Below are 20263 nucleotides of genomic sequence, written 5' to 3'. Positions count from 1 at the left end.
TATGCCAGCATAATGTTCCAATGGATTACATAAGTAAATAGTGGCTGATTACCCTTTGTTTAAGAGAAACAAAGGGCTGGTCAATACACTTCTAGAAAAAAAAAACACAGCAACTATGGGACAAGTAATAGCTGCCATGAAAGCACGTGTGTAAATATTTAGGTTGTATAATGGCTGACAACATATAAAATGAACATTAACCCACTGGCTGCTGGGGATGACCCAAGTGCACTACATATGTCCCCTTAGGCACCCAAGCAATGAATTATATCACACAATTCCAGAACGAAAGGAAGTTAAGGGAAGAGTTGGCTGCCATGAGTGCAGAAAGCTGTCTGATGCAATAGTGCCCCCCGGTGGTGAAAGCTTTCCCCATAGCAAGCAAACAAAAATGGCATTAAGTATTATTATGGGGGAATGTAATAAAAGTCACTAATAGACAAAGATATGCACCAAAAGAAATATACCATGTTTAAAAAGACCCTAAAATATGCACAGTTTAAACTCACATTATGATGTCTTTCTAATGAACAATATTACACAGTGAAGATTGATTAAGCAATAATAAAAATGGAAAGGGCTTCTACACATGTAGTTTATATAGAAGATCTGACTTGTGGCTCTTGGTGACAAAGGTGTAGAAATATTTGATGAGCCTCATCAAGGCCTGAACACAAATTGCTTATAAGCACAAAAAAGTAATTTTCTCTTCTTTTGCACTTTTCTCCAATCAGAAGGCAAAGGAAGTACAGTCTTGCCCATAAATATATCAATCTAAACTATTTTAGGGGCTGCTGTTTGTAGTTGTAGCTTCTCACAAGTAAAATTTGCAACATACACTTGGACCTACAGTAGACTCAAATTAACTGGATGCCACAAGAGCATTTCCATTGCAATTGTATCTGAATTCTTAGTCTGCACTGTCTGATGTAGGCCATTGCTGCAAGTTGGTCAGACAAGCATGGCCTATCAATTGGGTAATTTTGCAAGAAGACAATCAGACAGATCCTGCCTTCCAGAGCTCCTTATGCACTTTAGTATGTAACGTAATATAATTAATTTCTCTGTTATGTCCAGTGAGTATATTTTGCCATTTGTCAAGTACAACGTTTAATTCTAAGAAGTTGGCTGCACTTTACTGTGCTAAGAGTTAATATGAATACGGAGAAGAATATGGTTTATACGTAATTTACATAATGAAAAGGCCATCATCATTTCGAGAAGATCTCCAGCTTTTAGAACACAAAGGTTTACCTTTTTGGGTGTAGCTTTTTTGTTATGTACACTTTGATATTACGACGAAAATACATTTTTAATTAATTAAAAGGACATGAATCATACAGGAAAAATGTAAGAAAATCTATATACATTTAATTATTTCCTGTTATTTATATATGGCCACACATTGCCGCAGCACTTACAAGCAGCAGCTTACAATCTAATGTCCCTATCACATTTACTACGGTCAATTTAGTCGTAACCTAAATAACCTGCCTGTATGTTTTTGGAATGTGGAAAGATAACAGAATACCCACACAGACATGGGGGAAGAACATAGAAACTCCTTGCAGTTTGAGCCCTGCTCAGAACTAAACTCAGGACTGCTGCAGGGCTACCCAGTGAGCCACCATGCTGAATTATGTTTTTATTTAAAGAAATAATCTCATATACAGGAACCTTTAAAAGTATCCCTGGTTGGATGATCAGGTTTAGGCTAAATTATTGAACTTTGAACAAATTGAACTTTGTTGAATTGAATTGAATATTTAGTTGCATAGGGCTGTTTTGCATATGTTTTCCCCAAAACACTCAAACTTTACACTGCTGTGCCCATATTTCCATTTGTTTAAGTGAGATGAGCGCACAAATGTTCAAAATGAGATGGGTGTTTGCTTGAGTGTGGCCATTGTGCACAAATATAGTGTTGATGTTAATTTAATAAATAAATTACTGAGCCCCAGTATGCCTAGGAGATGCTTCTGAGAAGCAAAGAGTCTTCAAAAGAGTAAATGAGCATTCCAGGGTGTTTTACCTGTTACAGCTTAGCTTAGGCTATCACTTTCTATAAAGTGGCACATCTGAAGGTTACCCTCTATAAGCTAGTTAGTAAAGTAATCTGGTTTTTGTCCCATGAAAGAGCAGAATTATTAATGAGGGGCAGCAAAGGTGAGGAATATTTAGTATGCCAGAGAAAAAGTATTACCATGCAGGGGGTGATCTTCAATCATAAATATTTATGGGTGTAAGTAGGTAGGTTTTTGTGGTTTTCTGCTTAAGGTGATAAGACCAGTCAAGAGTCCTTATTCTGGGTTGCTTGCCTTGCCAGATAAAATACTGAATCTCTTTTTGAAGACTATGGAATAAAGAAGGAGAAGCCGGCCTCACTGAATACTGTGTTCTACCGCTGTAGCTCTCATCCCATACCTAGTACCTGATTATTTGCTTATGCAATTTGCTGCCCAGCTGTTGTACATGTATAAAACCATCAAATTAAGGAATAAGATCATGTACAAAATCTTTGTGAAAAGCACGGACATCAGTTTTGGTGAACCCCAGGCATGGTGAGAAATAACCCTGGCTGATGGTTCTGGAAGTCAAAAGCAAGTGAATGACAGCCTGGCATCCCTGAAGCTTTATGTAATGCTGGTGCTGGGTAATTTACAGGTTGGTATGTGCTTCTGCTCTCACTCTCACTAGTTTGGACTTCATCAAGCCAATGAAAGCAGAGAGCTTCAACACATGGACAAACACCTGCATTCTCATTACATGAGACACAAAAAATGCTAATGTTTTTACTCCTTTTCCTTGGCAGTGAAGGTACAGGGAATTTCAACTCAAGTATGAGAACTAACAAATCCCACAATAATTCTCTGTGGACATCAGAAATGTGATAAATGCAGCTAGAGAACTTCTGGGGGAAGAAAGTATCAAGCAGAAAAAAAAAAATCACTAACTAGGAACAAAAAAAAAACGAAAATAAAAAAACATACAAGAATAATGTCTTTCTTAGTAAGACATGTTATTTCATACACCTAGGGGCTGTTTTATTAAATATCAACTATGGGGATCGGCTAAAACAACAGTGAATTTTTTATCCCACTTATTGTTTTTTGAAGATCTCTTTTCTTTCCTTGATTTTTTTTTCTTAATCAATTACAATTTTATTCATAGGATCAAAAATTAAAATCTTGCCAAGTAAAACATTTTTTTTAAAATAGGCAAAAATATGTGAGCGAGATAAAGGACTCGCTTGTGTTTTTATACCTCGCTTTACCTGATTCCCTTATATGAAAAGGTATAAAAAGTGTATGCAATACTCTTAATGCAATAAAACATTTTCTACATTGCATTTTGTATTCATTTATGCCTTTTATTACATTCCTTCATTAATAAAGTATAAAAACTGCTACTACTGCATTTCTGCATTGGAGCAGGACAAATCTGCAAGACAATGGAAGTTCACTCTCCTTTCGTCAAACAGTTCATTATTGAATGGCCACTTCCTAATTGTCTAATTGTGAAGTAATTACATCTCTATTTTACCACCTCAATATGACAGGCATGGCTTTCAGTACAAAGAGTTACAAGATAAAGCCACATGTTAGCCATCATGGTAACATTATTTTCCCTTCTAGAGTCCACAGGGAGGCTGCTAATCAGTGGGCAGGGGTCAAACACCTGCCCTGAGGATCACAGTTCACAAACAATTAATTTATTATGAATGAGGATGACTGGAAGTAGAATGGTGTCTGCAGCTTCTGGAGATCATGTCCTGCTGCTGACCTGAAGTAACTGCATTGCCAAGCCAACCTTAACTCTAGCTATAAATTTAACAGCAGCAAAAACACCAGTATGAGGTTACATGTTGTAGGTGATTCATGGGTCAGTGACACTGCACTAAAATCTTCATGGAAAAGACTTACTAAATACAGTAGGAGCTGATTTGTCAAGCAGTGAGGCAAGCTGTAGGATATGGACACTATTACTGCCCACTTTTTGAAGAGCTTTATAATACTGCAAAAATACTAATATTAAATTTATACTGATCAGTCTACGATGTGAAATAAAAAAAAAATTCTATTCCTTAAAGTGTCTTGATTAATCCTAAAACCCATAAACTTTTCCCTCTTTCGAAGGTGCCTTTGTTTATTTCTTGTTCACATGTTCAATTATATAACCTTGGTGTCGTCTCACCTCTATACGGGAATTAGCTGACAAAACAGGGACTTCATTTTCGGCTTCCATGGCAACCGGACCATTATTTGGGGAGCTGGGTCCAGATACTGGAGAGCTGCTGCTCACTGACTCTAAAGGAAAGATCATCATAAAAGAAAGTTAAAATCAGCTATTCATATGCAACTACTGTACATTCATAGTGTGGCCTTCAGTTTTCCTAAAAGCATTGATAAAGTACAAGGCTGAACATAAGGGTATAAAGGGAACACAGATAGTCTGAGAGGAGCACAGTAGGAACTTATGAGTCAGAAAATGTTTTAGATTAAATGGACAAATGTGCAACTAGTAGATATTTAACAATTTATGTTGAGGGTGTATGTCATATGGGCCTTCAGCTTTTGTTGGACAACAAATTCAAGGCATCTATCAGCAACCAAAGCCTGCCTGGGGTGTTTAGAATTGTAGCACATTCAATACCAGATTGCTAAATGTCCCTGATTAAGATGGCTATTATTTCTCTCAGTTGGGACCATCTTTTAATGCCTCTGTAAGCATGCCCTAGGAGTAGTAGAGCTTAAACCTTATTATTTTAATGCACAAGGAAATGGCAAGGGATCATTAAAATTTTACATTCTTAACTTACAACATTCTTACTTACTGGCAAATATACACTCTAAATTCTAGATATCATTTGGAACTTTTTGACGCAGCACAGTTTGATGCCTGACATTTCTATCTCTTGTTTTGAGGCTGGATGGCGATAACCAATCCATAATAACCAATCAATAACCAAGGCACTCACTTAGCGAGAGTTGAGCTTCAACATACACAAAGCCTCTGTGACATATCTGTTGGAATAAATAGTAATTCATCTTAGAGGTGGCAGAGAGGTGGCCAATCTTTGGGTCCTTGTGTCACAAAACACATGTACAACTCTGTTGTGTTACTGTCAGAGATCAGAATGACAAGGATGGCTGACTTCCATAGGTCATGATAACATGCCACCAGTGTATGGGAGTCATTGTAGTCAAAATACCCTGAAAACATGTTTACAACCAATTGCCTGTGGTACGTAACGAGACAATACATATCCTGTTCTGGGGATTAACACCATTTGTATGATGCATGCCTAATAAATAATAGTACTTATTGGTCTCTACGTTCTGTTTGCAATTAGCCATTTTAACCCTGATACTGCTGTTTTAATTATGTAGAAAATGCTAGTTTTGTTATACAATTCATTTATAAGTGTTAACATCCACAGAAAATATGAAATAACACGCTCCAATATTAAGCATATAGTAAATTAAGCCTTTTATAAATTAGAAGTACCCTGCACAAACCATCAATTCAATATGCTCCATTAGAATTCAGACCCGTAACAAACAGTGACAACGGCAAGCATGGAGGCTGCACAACTCTGCAATTTGGGCAAAGGTGATTGGGAGCAGGAGTGCACTTTGGAAGCACCGTATGAGGCCGTCTGTGCAGGGACCCTGTACATTATATCAGAAATGACTTCACAGTTTTGTATAAAAAGTACTTGGACAGCACTCAAGTACAGTACAGGGTTCCAAAGGAATTTGTGTTGTCCCACTTAATCTGGCTAATGTTGATTTACAGCCTTCTACCCTAAGGTGGTATTCAGTAAATCTCCCCACATCCCCTGACATCCAAGGGCTGAGTTGTGGAACACCACAAGTTGGATGCTCCAGGATCACAGTGTAAACAACCAAAGAGAAAGATCATTTTAGATCATATATTATAAGTTACCTGTGACCTCAAATATTCTTTTTTTGTATGAGCTGGTAACATTGCCATCCTTCCTTCTCAGTAAGGGGCTGCTCCGTCTCTCCACTACTTTCTGTTTCAAACGAGACCGAACTTTCAAATTGGGCTCTGATGCTAGAATTAAAATAACAGATAAACCAATATGTAAATTATAGGTTCAGCAGCTCCAGCAGGCACATAAACGGTTTAGCATATAGGTTTCATTGTTAAGCTCTTGTAAACACCTAGCATCCCTGGGAAGCCAGCAGTTATTACCTTTTAAAGGAACAGTAACGCTAAAAATGAAAGTGTATTTAGGTATTTAAAATATAATGTACTGTTACCCTGCACAGGTGAAGTTGTGTATTTGCTAAAGTAACACTACTATAGTTTATATAAATAAGCTGCTGTGTAGCCCTGGGGGCAGCCATTCAACCTGGAAAAAAGGAGAAAAGGCACAGGTTACATAGCAGATAACAGATAAGCTCTGTAGAATATAATGGGGCTTTATCTGTTATCTTCTTTGTGCCTGTGCCTTTTCTCCTTTGAATGGCTGCCTCCATGGCTACACAGCAGCTTTGTTTATATAAACTATAGTAGTGTTTCTGAGGCAAACACACCAGCTGTACCAGCACAGGGCAACAGTACATAATATCGTAATTATTTTTATACACTTTCATTTTTTGGTGTTACTGTTCCTTTAAGCTCAATCCCTATCTCATTTTACTTACAGATCAGAATGGTAGCTGATGCATTCAGGCAAGGGAAGTGCAAAGTACAGAGAAGTACAAAGTTCTAGTCATATCAGCCAGTATATATTGGTTTCTCGTTTAAAAGAAAGTACCTGATTGGCTGCAATTGGTTACTAAATCTTGTGTCAGCATTGTGCCCAAGTTCAAAATGCTTCATTTTTAATTCTAATGCTTCATTTCTATTAATGCTTCACAAAAAAGAAATAATTTAACATTTAATCGTGGATCTGAAACTTTCTAACATTCTGCAAGAGATATACCAACATATTTTACGGTTTAGGTAAATATAATAACACGTTTTCTTTTATTGGTACAATAACTAATCATATCCTATGATATTGTTATGAGGTATTATACACAGGCATGGGATCTGTTGTCCGGAAACCCATTATCCAGAAAGTTCCAAACTGTGGCAAAGCCTTCTCCCATAGACTCCATTTTAATTAAATAATTCAAAATTTGAAGGCATATTTCTTTTTCTCTGTAATTATAAAACAGTAACTTGTACCTGAATCCAGTTAATATATAATTAATCCTGACTGGAGGCAAAACAATCCTACTGGGTTTATATAATGTTTGGTGATCCAAATTACAGAAAGACCCCTTATCCGACACTTTTGTAGATAAAAGATAAAGCAGAGATAAATGACAATCCCTTAGTGTGATATGAGCCAATTATTTATCTGTGTTTCCCAGAGATAATAAATGGAAGATCAGAGCGTATTTTTCCTAAGAAACCATTTAATAGAAAAAATGCAGACTTGATATCTGATGACTTTTGTACTGGAGGGTCTGCTACAGGGTATGCAAAAAAACAGAAGAATGTGCCACAGAATTAGGAGCTAATGACGGCCCTGTTATTGTAATGGTTTGATGTAATTTTCCCTCCATCCCTCATTACTTCAGGAACTTAAATCTGCAGGTGGCAATGGTAAACCTTCAAAGTCATGAGTAATCAGATTTTTTTGATTGTTATTTATGCTTTATTATTTTTCAAAACACATCAGTTTCCTGTATATATTCATCATGTGCTGCCCCATGGTAATGACTACACAATTATTATTTTACTGAGTTTTGCTGCACATGCAGAGTTAAATAGTTGATTAAAAGAGGTTGTAAACGTGAAAATAAAATGCAAGAAAAGGTAATTCTTAGCTACTTTTCCATATTCACTGATTAGACATTTTCAGTGGTTTTAAGGTTAATGCAGTTGCTACTGACAACTGCATCTTTCTGTCTTTCTCTGCACTGCTGGACCTGAGTATTGAAACAATGTAGCATATGCTGGATGATGAACAGAACTGTGAAGAAGCATGGAAGGCAAACTGGAGTCTTGGTTGGAGGAGAGCTTTCTCTGTTACAGTGCTTCAATGCTTCAATAGTCAGAACCAACAGTGAGAGTAGAGAATAGCATGGGACAGGTAGACAGTGTTAATTCAGGGTTTTTTTTGCAGGGAACCCTAATAAAATGAAGGAATAAATATGGCAGTAATCTCTAAACTGAGAGATACAAAAACTAAAGTGAAATTTGCACAACTGCATATAAAAACAAAAAAGATGAACCTGTGTGTAGATTGTAAGCTCTATGGGGCAGATAACTTTTTCCTCTTGTGTCTCAAAAAAACAAATTGCCATTTTGTCTAAAAGCTGAAGTCAATCTTAATTTTGAGTTCTATGGCATCTGGGCAAGTTTTATGTGAAAAAAATATGATCTGTATTTTTTGCACATGAGTCACGGCAAAATCACAACCTTGAATATTAATAATCCTGCCCCTAAATCTCTGTCACTATCTTTATACATGTTTGTTTCTGCAATAATTTCCCTCCTTCTGTAGTAATTATGTTCCTATGTACCTATGTACCTTTTACAAGCAGAACTGCATACATACATATATAGATACATACATACATATATAATATTTAAATTAGTAGCACTGTGCATATTTTCTAGGCTGGAAGACACCAAAAAGTATATATTTTTTAATATTAACTTATTGACTTGTTTCCCTTTAGATCCTGTTAAATGTGTTCCTGTCCTCAGGTAAATGGGATTTGTGTATTCACTGTAGTTGTAAGGTAATAAAAAATTCTAGCTAAAAAGCTAGTTTTTGATGCTGATAAAGGGACCAAAACTAAGTAAGTCACTGGTAACAAATACAAATAGTTCTAGTACTGGCTTTTTATTTGTAAATCTTTTCTCTGACCATAGGGGTAACACCATTGTGGAAGATCTGATCAAACAGCAATTAATCTGTATGCAAGAGAGAATAGCAAATAGTTTGGTTAAATGCCAAATTTTTATGAATCATTGGGATCTGGAACATTCATATCAATTTAATTGCATCATGATTCACAATAAAGGAAATGATCTGTACAGTTCTCTTTAATGTGTTGATTTAGTCAGATTGATTACTCAGTCCATGGCTGATATCCTTAGCTCTACAATGTCACATTAAAGCATCTTTTTGCTATCAACAGATCAGCGCTCTCATGCTCTACTACAGCAAGATGCCAAGCCTATGTCAGTAATATTTTCCACAAGCTCCACAACTACATTTGTCATATCCAACTGCTAGCCGGCTTGAAAACTTCGACCAATTCCCATCAAAATTCACTAACAGGGCTTTTAGAAATTGGTTATTGTATAGTAGGATATACCCAGGGAGTTCAGTGACCAAACAGCCCTTTAAACAATGCATAAAAGCAGTAAGACGTGGCATGAAGTAAAATGTACAAGTGCTATGCATAGGATCAGGTGGTGACCCAGACTGCACAAGGCAGATCATCAGTTCTGGTTCTTGGGCTCTAACCACTGAGCTGCTTATATTTTGAATGAATGTTTATGTATCTAGTCAGTTTGTATTATTATTATTATCCGTCAGACTTATTACGCACTTGCACGTGTCCCAGTATGATAACTGAGAGGCATAGCCCAGCAGCAGCAGCTGTTGCTTTGATACAAACATGCATTTTTCAAGCAGTTAACTAACAGACACACGTGCAGAGAGTACTGATATTGTGTGCTCAATGGGCTTAAGAAATGTATTTATTTAAATTCATCAAGGGAAAAACGCTTCCCTGACAGCAGGTTTTCATTGTAGCTAATTGACCATGAGCTGCTGCAGGGGATACTAATTTCAGTGGATATGTATACAGCAAATAGAAGAAAAGGAGTAAGAGAGAGATTTTCATTGGAAAAATATGTGCGCACTTTGGGCATAAGGGATAACATATGTCAGGATGTGGGATGAAAAAGATGCTTCTGGTCAGGTGCACCCAGGCAGACGTCTGCATGATCATCTCCCTCCAGCCAATTAGTCAGGGCCATCTTTATTTATTGATCGACTTCCAAAGTAACATTTTACTTTCAAATTCTTTGTCTAATTTAGATAATTACAACAAACAAACAACTATACCTTAATAATTTAAAAGGATGTGTCACTACAACAAATGCAGTTTTCTCCATTTCATTTAAATTCATCAATGAACTTTCCAAGATTTGATTTATTCTAATGTATATTCCATTTTTTCTCCTTGCTGACTTTGCTAGGAAAGAAATGTGTTAATTAATGCAGCTCTAATCTAGTCTATGTTTTATTCATGTGTAAGCTCCTTGCGCCTTTGATCAAGATACCTAAGCAAGACACAGATTTTATCATTTCTAGGCAATCCGCTTTGTGGAATTGCATGCAACATACACATATTTGTATGACCAATTAGCACCAGTCTGATCACTTAGTATGATAATTTGCATTGCCCCAATTGGTCAGTTTGATGGTGACTGGCTTTAATGGCTGACTAAATGGCCTGTGTCACCTGCATCTCCTTATGCTTTGGGAACTAATCCTAAACTCCAGCATGTCTGAAGAATTCTCTGTACGTGCTGCATAAAATTAGCAGTCCTCTAAGTACAAATATATTAATGATTCTGCCATCCAAGGAACATTTAGACCCACTGTAGTACTGACAGTTTTCCATGCCAAGCAGTAACTAAGTATTCGTGGGACTGTTTACACTAAGGTTCCCTAAAGAGGAAAGCAGCTTAAATTCATTCCTCATTTAAGAAGAATAAGTACCGGAATGCCAAAATGCAATAATAATAATTGATTAAAAACTTTTAGCTCTGAGCTATTTTTCATTTACAAATATCCCATTAAACCACCTGACACTTGACAAATATCTTCCATTAGATCAACTATAGCGATAATATTTGTACTGCAATCAGCTGAGACACAGAGTGTAGATATACAGGACAAACCCAGCCATCTACTGAGATATGAAATAACAGTCAGCCTAGAACTGTGGGCACTGATGGATCACATCCCAGCCCGTCTTCGCCTCTATTATCTTTGATAACATCATAATATTTAAGTCTTTGCTTGAGTAATCTTTGAGCACATACCACAAAAGCATGGAATTCCTTAGAACTATTAAAAAGAACACTCTGAACTGTTTTTGTTCCAAATTTCAGATATAATTAATTAAAGCATTTGTATTTTTTTTTGCATATCTCCAAGCATTTCAACCTTTGTCTTTCAATTGCTACTGATTACCAGTTCCAAGAAATTTAGTCCTATTTTTTTATGGCCGTAACCTCAACCCCCCTCCCCCTAAAAAAATTCTGCTTTTTAAAAGTTTTAAAAGTGCCAAAGGTTGTTGGGAGTATCTGTGTCAGAGGTTGTGTATTTCTGATACAAAGCTATCATATTACTCAATCTAAATCCCTGGGGGTGTGGGGGTGAGCCCACTAAACTAACACAAACAGAGGCTGGCATTATAAGAGCAGTTATAGAATCTGAAAACAATTATTTGGAAGGGCTAAGTGACACAAATGAATCATCTGAAAAATCATCTGTTTAATAGTTATTGCTAAAAAAATAAAAACTATTTTCATGACCAACAGTTGACCAATACTTGTTGGAAGTATCGGAACCATTATGTGGAAAACCATTATCCAGAATCTTCAGAGAAGGCCATCTCCCACAGACTCCCTTACAAGCAACTTTTTTTTAAAAATGTTTTTTTTTGTAATAATAACAAAGTAGTTGTACTTGATCCCAACAAAGATACAGTTAATCCTTATTAAAGGTGAAACAATCCTATCGGGTTTAATTAATGTTTACATCGTTTTTTAGTAGGTATGGAAATCCAAAATTTGGAAAAAGCCTTATCCAGAAAACCCCAGGCCCCAAGCATTCTGGATTTATCCCATTATATGTTTGGTTCAACAGTTATAAGAAAGTGAAGGAAAAACCCAGATTGTGACTATGATATATTTCCCTTTTTACACTTGATCTTAATTTAAACTGTCAGATTGGGCAGTAGTTCCATGAGCCCAGATGGTTGAATGTTCTGAGACTGCAGGTGTGAAGTTAAAATTATAATGTTGGCGGCATTCAAAGGGGTGGGGGGGAGGAAATGAGTGTGAGTATGTAAAATATTTATTTATTGTTAAATAATTAGAGCCTTGAAAGGGCTTAGCTGTTTAAAGAAGACATGGGAATGAGAAGCAGTTGTACATGCAAGGACACAGCACACGGCACAATGCTACAGCAGGGCAAAGGAAGTAATGCTGACGACAAGTTATGGTACTAACTACAGTACCTAGTGCAAGTGCAAAATCCGGCTGCGTGATGCACCCAGGCCTAGACATTGAATGCAGTCAGCTGTGATTTTAGTCAACACATGAATTCAAAAATGTACAGTCCAATCAGAATTAATTTCCACATGTGGGTGCTTGTCTTCCCATCTGATTTTTCATGCCATAAGCTGCACTCATAAAACACCCAGAGAAAAATGAGTCCTAGGATCTTCACTTCATGCAATATAACACTGGCATGGAACAAGAAAAATGCATCATAACAGCATTTTAAAGGTTTCTTTTGCAATACATGTGAAGCAGTTGTTACACACACTGTTCATTGTTGCCTATTGCTAGTGCCTGCTTTAAACTTAAGAGCAAAGGCACACAGAGCTACTTATGACGGCTACTAAATGCCAGAAAGTACCCGGCCATTGACAATTCTGAGAATTGCCTTTGCTAAAACACATGTACAATTCTCAGTATTGTCTATGGCCGGGTATTTATTGGCGTTCAGTAGCCGTGGCAAGTAGCTGCTACTGTGTTTCTTCACTCTAAATGCATTAGATGCTATTTAAGGAAAACTATACAGTCTGTGTGGGGCTGTATGTTCCCTCAGAGATCACCTGACAGGAGGAAATAACTATAACAGGAAAAAGTGTGGGAGTAAAAGACAGAACTTTGTCCATTAGTAGGCTGAAGTGACCTAACATGTATGTGTGCCCTTGGTTTGTGTGCACAGTGAATCCTATGACCCCAGGGGGCAGTCCTTAGTACTTAAAATAGCAATTTTCTATTTAGGACTACCCAATGGCAAAGTATATTTTTATGAAAATAGTTTATTTAGATGAAGCAGGATTTTACATATGAGTCATTTTATGTGATATATTTTAAGAGAGACCAGCATTGTTCGGGGGTATAGTTTTCCTTTATACCACAAAATGGAAAGAAAGGCTACGTGTCAACTTTATGTACTATTACCAGTAATCACCAGACTGGCAACTCAGAGCTTTTCCCACTTATGCCAAAGGCAATAGGTAGTGGTTCCTGAAATGCTATAAAGGTGCCATAACCCTATAGCATATGGATACAGGTCAAAACTGGGGCCAATACAGTTTCATCTCCACCATAAGCAAGAGTGCTTACAATAATAAGTGGTTTTACAGAACTTGTCAATACATTAATCAGAAATTAGTACAAATTTAAGATTCTAAAGTAGTATATACAAGATTTTTAAGTAGTATATACAAATCCTCTCATATATCAAGGGATAAATAGATGAGTACTATTAAGGAGTTCTCCTTAGGGTCACTGGGAAAAGTAAGATGTCATCTGTATCTGGGTTACCTCTTCTTTTGGAAACATTCAAGCTTCATTTAATCTCTTTCACTTCCACTGCAATTGTGGTTACTTGGTCTGTTCTATGTAGATGACATTGCCGTTTCTGATGGTCTAAAGAGAGAGAACAACTCCTACCTTTGTCCAAGCACGGTGTGTGCCTGCTGCAATTCAGGTTCTAATGAAAAATGACAGGAAATGGGGGTGGGAGCAGAAAACAGGACCCCTTGTATGATTTGAACTATACATAGGTAACCAGATCTCAAAGCATACCGGCTTATATTTGAACATTGGACTGAAACCTATAGAAAGTATTTCCTTTATAGCTGTCAGTCAGCTGGGTTACATAAATAGGTATCATAAACCAATAACCAAAGTTTATTATTTTAAATGATTACTTTTATCCTTGCTTATGAACCAAAGGGGTATTTAACCCCATAAACCTGTGATGTGAACATACGATCCTAGCTTGCACCGAATCACAACTCTACTGCACTCAAACACACACAGAAATGATGAGAGAAGGGGAAAAATTAAAGAAAATAATATACGAAATTAAAACATTTTTCCTCAATGGAACAATTCTTTCTTTGTCTTTGTTTTGCAAGTCCACAGAAGTATTTACTTTATTGTACATTGTGCCAATACACATAGTAAAATGCAGTAATTTGTAACCTAAAAAAATCAGTTTCAAGCTTTAAAAGTAACTGTTAGAGTGTTATATTAGAGTGTAAAATGTGAATGGTCAGATTTACTTTCACATTTTTAGAAATGGTGTCTGATTCTGTCTATTTGTATATGATGATAAACTAAACACTAGTGATAGGTGAACTTTTTCACCAGGTTTTTCTGTGAAAAAATGCCCATAGGCTCCAATGCATTGTAAAAAGTAATTGTATGGCTTGGAAAAAATTGCTGTGAAAATATGGCCATTGACTTGAATTTTGCACATTTTCTGTGAAGCGAAACAGGACAGGTTTGCCCTCCAACTACTTAGCACTAATGATGAGTGAAACTACCCCATTTTCCTTCACTAAAAAGTTTGCAAAATGGCTACATATTTGGCAGATTTTTTGCAAAATATATTAAAGTCAATGGGCTTTTTTTTCTTTGCCTTTTTTCTCACATCAACTGCTTCGGAATCAATGGGTGTTTTCCCGGTGCAAAAAACATGGGGCGTTTTTTTGGGAAAAAATGCAGTGAGAAATTCTAATAATGCTGTTAGCAATTTACTGGCGCAGAAAGAATACTATTTTCCTGGCGAAACAAAATTCATGCCAAAACTCTGCATGCCATTGGTGGTTTTACCAGCATTGCAAAATTCTAAAGCAGATTCACAAACATTTTTGCCACTGGTAAAAACACAAATGTGGCAGCAAATTTTTCTGGAGACCTATTGCAAAATCTTATGTTGTGACCAAGAAAATAACTGATACATAAATACCTCTTTCTGTTAATTTTATGCAAAGCAGTTGTTAATATGAAGTCTACTCTGCTATCAACAATTAACAAAGTAATTTGGAAAAGCCCTAATATTTGTGGACTAACAATATACAATGGAAAAGCAGACAGCACACAATTTCCTTAGGGTTATATAAGAGAAAATAGGTATTGCATTTGTGTTCTCCAGTGCAGGTATGGGATCCATTGTCCAGAAACCTGTTATCCAGAGAGCTCCGAATTACAGAAAGGGAATGTCCCATAGACTCAATTTTAATCAAATAATTAAAATTATAAAAATGGATTTCCTTTTTTTCTGCATTAATAAAACAGTAGCTTATACTTGATTCCAACAAAATTTAACGTTTAAATGATTTTTAGTTGACAAAGCATGGAAATCCAAATTGCATAATAGGTCCCATACATGTACTAACTACAGTTAAGCCAAAAAATATATCTTGGAGCAATGCAATAAAATAGAAGTCTTTAGCTTACTATATGTGCAAAACATTCCTATAAATCATAAGAATATTTACATATACATGGATGCTGCCAAATCTTGTCTAGATTAGCACATAATTAGAGGTATATTTATTATGTTGTGTAAAAAGTGGGGTGAAGCATTATCGGTCATGTTGCCCAGGGCAACCAATCAACAATTAGATTTCAACAGTTAGAAACCAAACCAAAGCATCTGATTGGCTGCTATGAGCAACATCACTGGTAATGTTTTACCCCACTTTTTACACAGCATAATAAATATACCCCTTTAATGTATGGGAATCATCCCACAGACTGTTCATGCTATACTTGCTTTCTATGGTAATGTACGGTAATTTTTATGTCATAGTTTCTGTTATGTAAACCAGGTTTTTAGATGGACATGCCTGTATTACTTTAAAAACTTTTCGGATAGCAGTTTCCTACACATGTTCCACCATAGCTGCTGCAGCAGTGATGTCTAGCTTGGGGCCCCAACAGAGATTACTTTTAAAACGTTAAAATGCTGTCAGGAAGGCTCCAAACTAACGCTGACATGTTCCTGTACAAAACTGAAATTGACTGTGTACTTTAATATTTTTGTGTTATTTTCTGTCATGTTCAAGGTTCAGATTTCATATATTTATATAGTTTAAAAGTTCAATGCTTCTGTTTATTCTGCCTCAACTAAGATGATGTCTTTCACTCTCACTCTTAGACCAGCCATATGCAATACCAAGCAGCATGTTAGTAAATGTTAAGGAGACTTTCATATGTAACTGGTCCTGTTCCTAAACCTGAATTCCATAAAGCAAGTTAGATCTGTTTGTGGTTGGCTGAAATAATATATTTTTGCATTCGGATTTTTTAAAATGTGATTTCAAAAAAACTTGATTACACTGAGAAAAAACTTGACTGTAGAAATTTGTAAAAACCTCATCAAATTGCTTGAAAATGCACCTTCCATTGACATCTATAGAAGCTTGGCAACTTTTATCTTTCAAATTTGAATTTCCATAATTTTTTCAATTGATAAATCTCAAAAATGAAAAACAATTTAAGATTGTGATTTTTGCCATGATTTTCTTACATGGAAATAACATGAGTTTTAAAAGATTTGCTCCACAGAAAGGATTTCCCCATGCACAAATAAAAAGTGAAAATACCTTTAAGTAAAGATTTATTTCCCAAGACCTTACACTATATTGTACAGATAACCTCTTTTTATTCTGATGACTATGTTTATGCTATGCTAAATACAACATTTAAAGTGCAAAATAAAGAAACCATGCTTACAAATCGCTCTGGGTATATGGAAAATACCAAAGGGAAAAGCTGCTCTGATACATATATCCTGTATAATACATTTTAAAATATAAACAGCGATCTTAAGGGTAAAGACACATGGAGCTACTTAGTAGCAGCTACTTGTCACATAAACAATACTAAGAACTGCCTCTGCTAAAACACACATAGAGTAAAGATCAGAATTGTCTATTTTAGTAGTCACGACAAGTAGCTGCTACTACTAGCTCTGTGTGCCTTCACCCTAAAACTTTAAGAGGCTACTGATGCAGAAGACTCACTTATCACCCCCTAAACTAAATGCTATCTTTCACTTTCTCTTCCTTTTTACTGTAATCCTCACAACAAGCATGACTCCATAGATCAGAGCCCATAGAGATATATCATTTTATAGCCACTATGTACATGAGCCAATGGTGATTAGAGCACAGCTGTTGTGAATGCGCCACAATAGGATCCCCAGATGTTTCCCACTTTATTAGACAATTACATATGATGATTTATTTTTCCAAGTAATCTAGGTGTCTATTGCCTAATTTTATAGTTTAAGAACACAAACTTTAAGTTTTAGTGTTGATTCTGCTTATCCTTTAACAAGAGCCAACATATGTTGGACAATTTCCTGTAGAATTTCCTGTAGATAGCTGTAAAAGAATAAATGAAGTTTTCTTGTTCATTCAACTTCTTAAATAGCTCCACACTTTATTATAAGTACAAGAATAATGTAGGACAAAGTTGGGTTGTTGTCCTAATTTGCAAATGAATGCCATGGAAAGCAGCCACAAAAAGAATTCATTACAAAGAGCCAATTACACCACTTCTAAAATGGCCTTTGTTTTATATAACTAACCTGGCGTAACTCACTGAAATTGATGGGAATAATTCAGAAATGCCTGGTGCCAAAAATGCTTTCTGGAGGCCGGCAAGAAGTGCACGTGGATCCCTGTGATTCTGCCTTCCCTACCTCCACTGGACTCACAGAGCATTTAGTAAGACAAAGCAAGCATTACGCCATAGGCAGCCATACCAAATGGAAATGTTTTGTTTGAAAGGTAATAAACATGCAGAGGGGCCAGTGTAGGTTTCATGGAACATATTAGAAACCTTTTAAAGAAAGTATTCATATATATCCCCATTGTAGATGTTGGGGGTTTACATAGGAAGTGAAAATGCAGCCCCATCCTCATGCTTGATCATTAATAAATCAAGTTTCTATGCTGCAGGATCATGTAGTCCTACACAAAATGATATGAAGCAAATCCTCTTAAAACTTCCACCACTTCCATAGAATTTTTATGACCTCATTATTTCAACATAATTTGACCTTTAAATATAAATTCATGTGACATCATAACAGAATTAAAATTGTTCTCATAAATACATTATACAACTTATCTATTCTCTCTCCTACTGTCATTTTTTTAATGTAATGAAAAAAATTATAACTTTCTCTGAATTAATGAAAACATGCATACAATCTACTGTAACTAATGGTTTATATAACTACTGCACTCTGATTCATTTAAAAAAAAACATGTTGAATTATTTCCTAAAACACTTCATTAAGAGCTGAGCACTTACTCTAAAGGCAATGTTACTTTGCTCTAATTCTGAAAAATTACCCTCAAATAAAAAAATGTGCTTCTCAGCAATCCCAGTGAGTCTATATGTACCACAGGAAGAGACATCCCTGCTGGAAGTTCGGAAAGTTTATAATATTAAACAGCACTGTATACTGAACAGAAGAAGTGTGGATTGTGTTGAAGGATGACATATACATGTATCCCCTATCGGTTATTAGAGTGTAAATATGTGACTGAAAATTGAATTCTGGGCCCTAGAGAGCTGTGAGATGTCGGGGGCGGGGGGTGGTTGATTTATCATATTAATCAAATTATGACAAACACCTGTTCAATCAAAAAGTGTAAGGCATATCCAGAATGCTGCTAATCATGCACGTTGCATTCAGATACGGCTGTTATGTCGAGGAATATTATTCCAGTCCCCTACAAGTTAATTAGCTAAATATACAATGCAATGTTCCATCTGGTAGAGTCATTTAACAGGAATAATTGTGCACCTTCATAACTCAATGAGGCACAGAGGAAAACCATTGAAATGCTATTTCCTCTCCTTTGGAAGAGAATTATGTACAATTTCAGCATGCTTTGCATTTCTAACAGCTAAACCCAACAGGGAGGTATCACTCTCATTTATTAGACTCTCCCAGGAGAACACCAACAGCAAAGTAGAAAGTTTGTGCAATTTTTCATGAACAGCTCAGATATTTTGCCTTGGACAGAAAATAACATTTGGCATCTAAAACCGTCAACTAGAATTGCAGTTTAGAAATTATTTTCATGGAAATCTGTTGTGAGGGAGTTTTGGGGAGCGCCGTGTTTTTCCAAAGAAAATGTGATATTTTGCTGACAATGATATTTTGTTTTAAAGCTACCAATTCTGGTTACCTAAATGTAACCTGTATAATCTCATATTTCTGGGTGTGTAACAGTGTGTGCGCGCCTGTGTATAGGAAAGTATTTTAATGGTATGAGGCATTCATTTTTGTGTTCACAAAACATTCCCTCTTTTATATATGAGTGGCACTTTTAGAACTATTTCCCCCAAAGTAATAAAAGTTTACCCAGGAGCAGTACCCCATGATAACCAATTAGATGTTTGCTTTTAAACAGGTGACCAGTAAATGCTACCTGCTGATCGGTTGCTATTGGTTTCTGCTACTGGGTCACTATTTCACTAGAATTTTTGGATGAAGTTTAGAGAATTAGAGTACTTGTGTCTACTTTTGTCATGTATATTTATATGACATATCACAATGTACCAAAATGTACAAAAATTACAAACATACTGATGAATAGGGCAAGATAACTCAAACCAGTATGACATACAGATATACAGAAAAGTTATACTTTTCCTGTGTTTATAGGAACACAAAGTAACACAACAACAATCCTATATATGTTTGCAAAGTTTTCCTTGGCCTTTCTTTTTCTTTGGTAAGGGAGTTGGTCATTGTAATTCACTTATTCCCCCCAGGCATTAGCACCACAATGTGACCTCACTGCCTTGTTTCTTGAGATTATCCACTTACTACCAATTACCACATTTTGTGTACGGCAAAAACAACAAATAGATATTTTCAGAGCTAAAACAGGAGCCTTTCCAATTATCCAAACTATCCATGCCCTCAGCTGTCATAAATACCCAGCTTAATATAGTTCACCATAAATATGTCACAACCACTAATATCAAATAATCTATCATCTTAATCATTTTACTGATGTGCAAGGAGCCTGCTGAAAACAGGTAATTTATGGATAGAAAATAAGACAGGAATGATATATAGACATTCCAGATTCTAATAACTCACACTGTGCCATATACACAAAAATAAGCACGT

At 36.1% G+C, this 20263-nt stretch overlaps 1 protein-coding gene across 4 annotated transcripts in view; it reads right to left on the bottom strand.

Annotated features, from left to right (window-relative positions):
- The window catches only part of hdac9 (histone deacetylase 9), a 278731-nt gene that overhangs the window by 19754 nt on the left and 238714 nt on the right, over positions 1-20263 (bottom strand). For all 4 annotated transcript variants that reach the window (XM_031903789.1, XM_031903790.1, XM_004915413.4 and 1 more), the window contains 2 exons: positions 5950-6081; positions 4195-4307 (listed from right to left, as the gene is read on the bottom strand). In XM_031903789.1, the coding sequence (XP_031759649.1) occupies positions 4195-4307; positions 5950-6081 (245 nt within the window). The remainder of the gene's footprint in view (positions 1-4194; positions 4308-5949; positions 6082-20263) is intronic.

Source organism: Xenopus tropicalis, chromosome 6 (assembly GCF_000004195.4).
Source record: "Xenopus tropicalis strain Nigerian chromosome 6, UCB_Xtro_10.0, whole genome shotgun sequence".
NCBI lineage: Eukaryota > Metazoa > Chordata > Amphibia > Anura > Pipidae > Xenopus > Xenopus tropicalis.
This window is presented reverse-complemented; position numbering and strand designations above follow the sequence as displayed.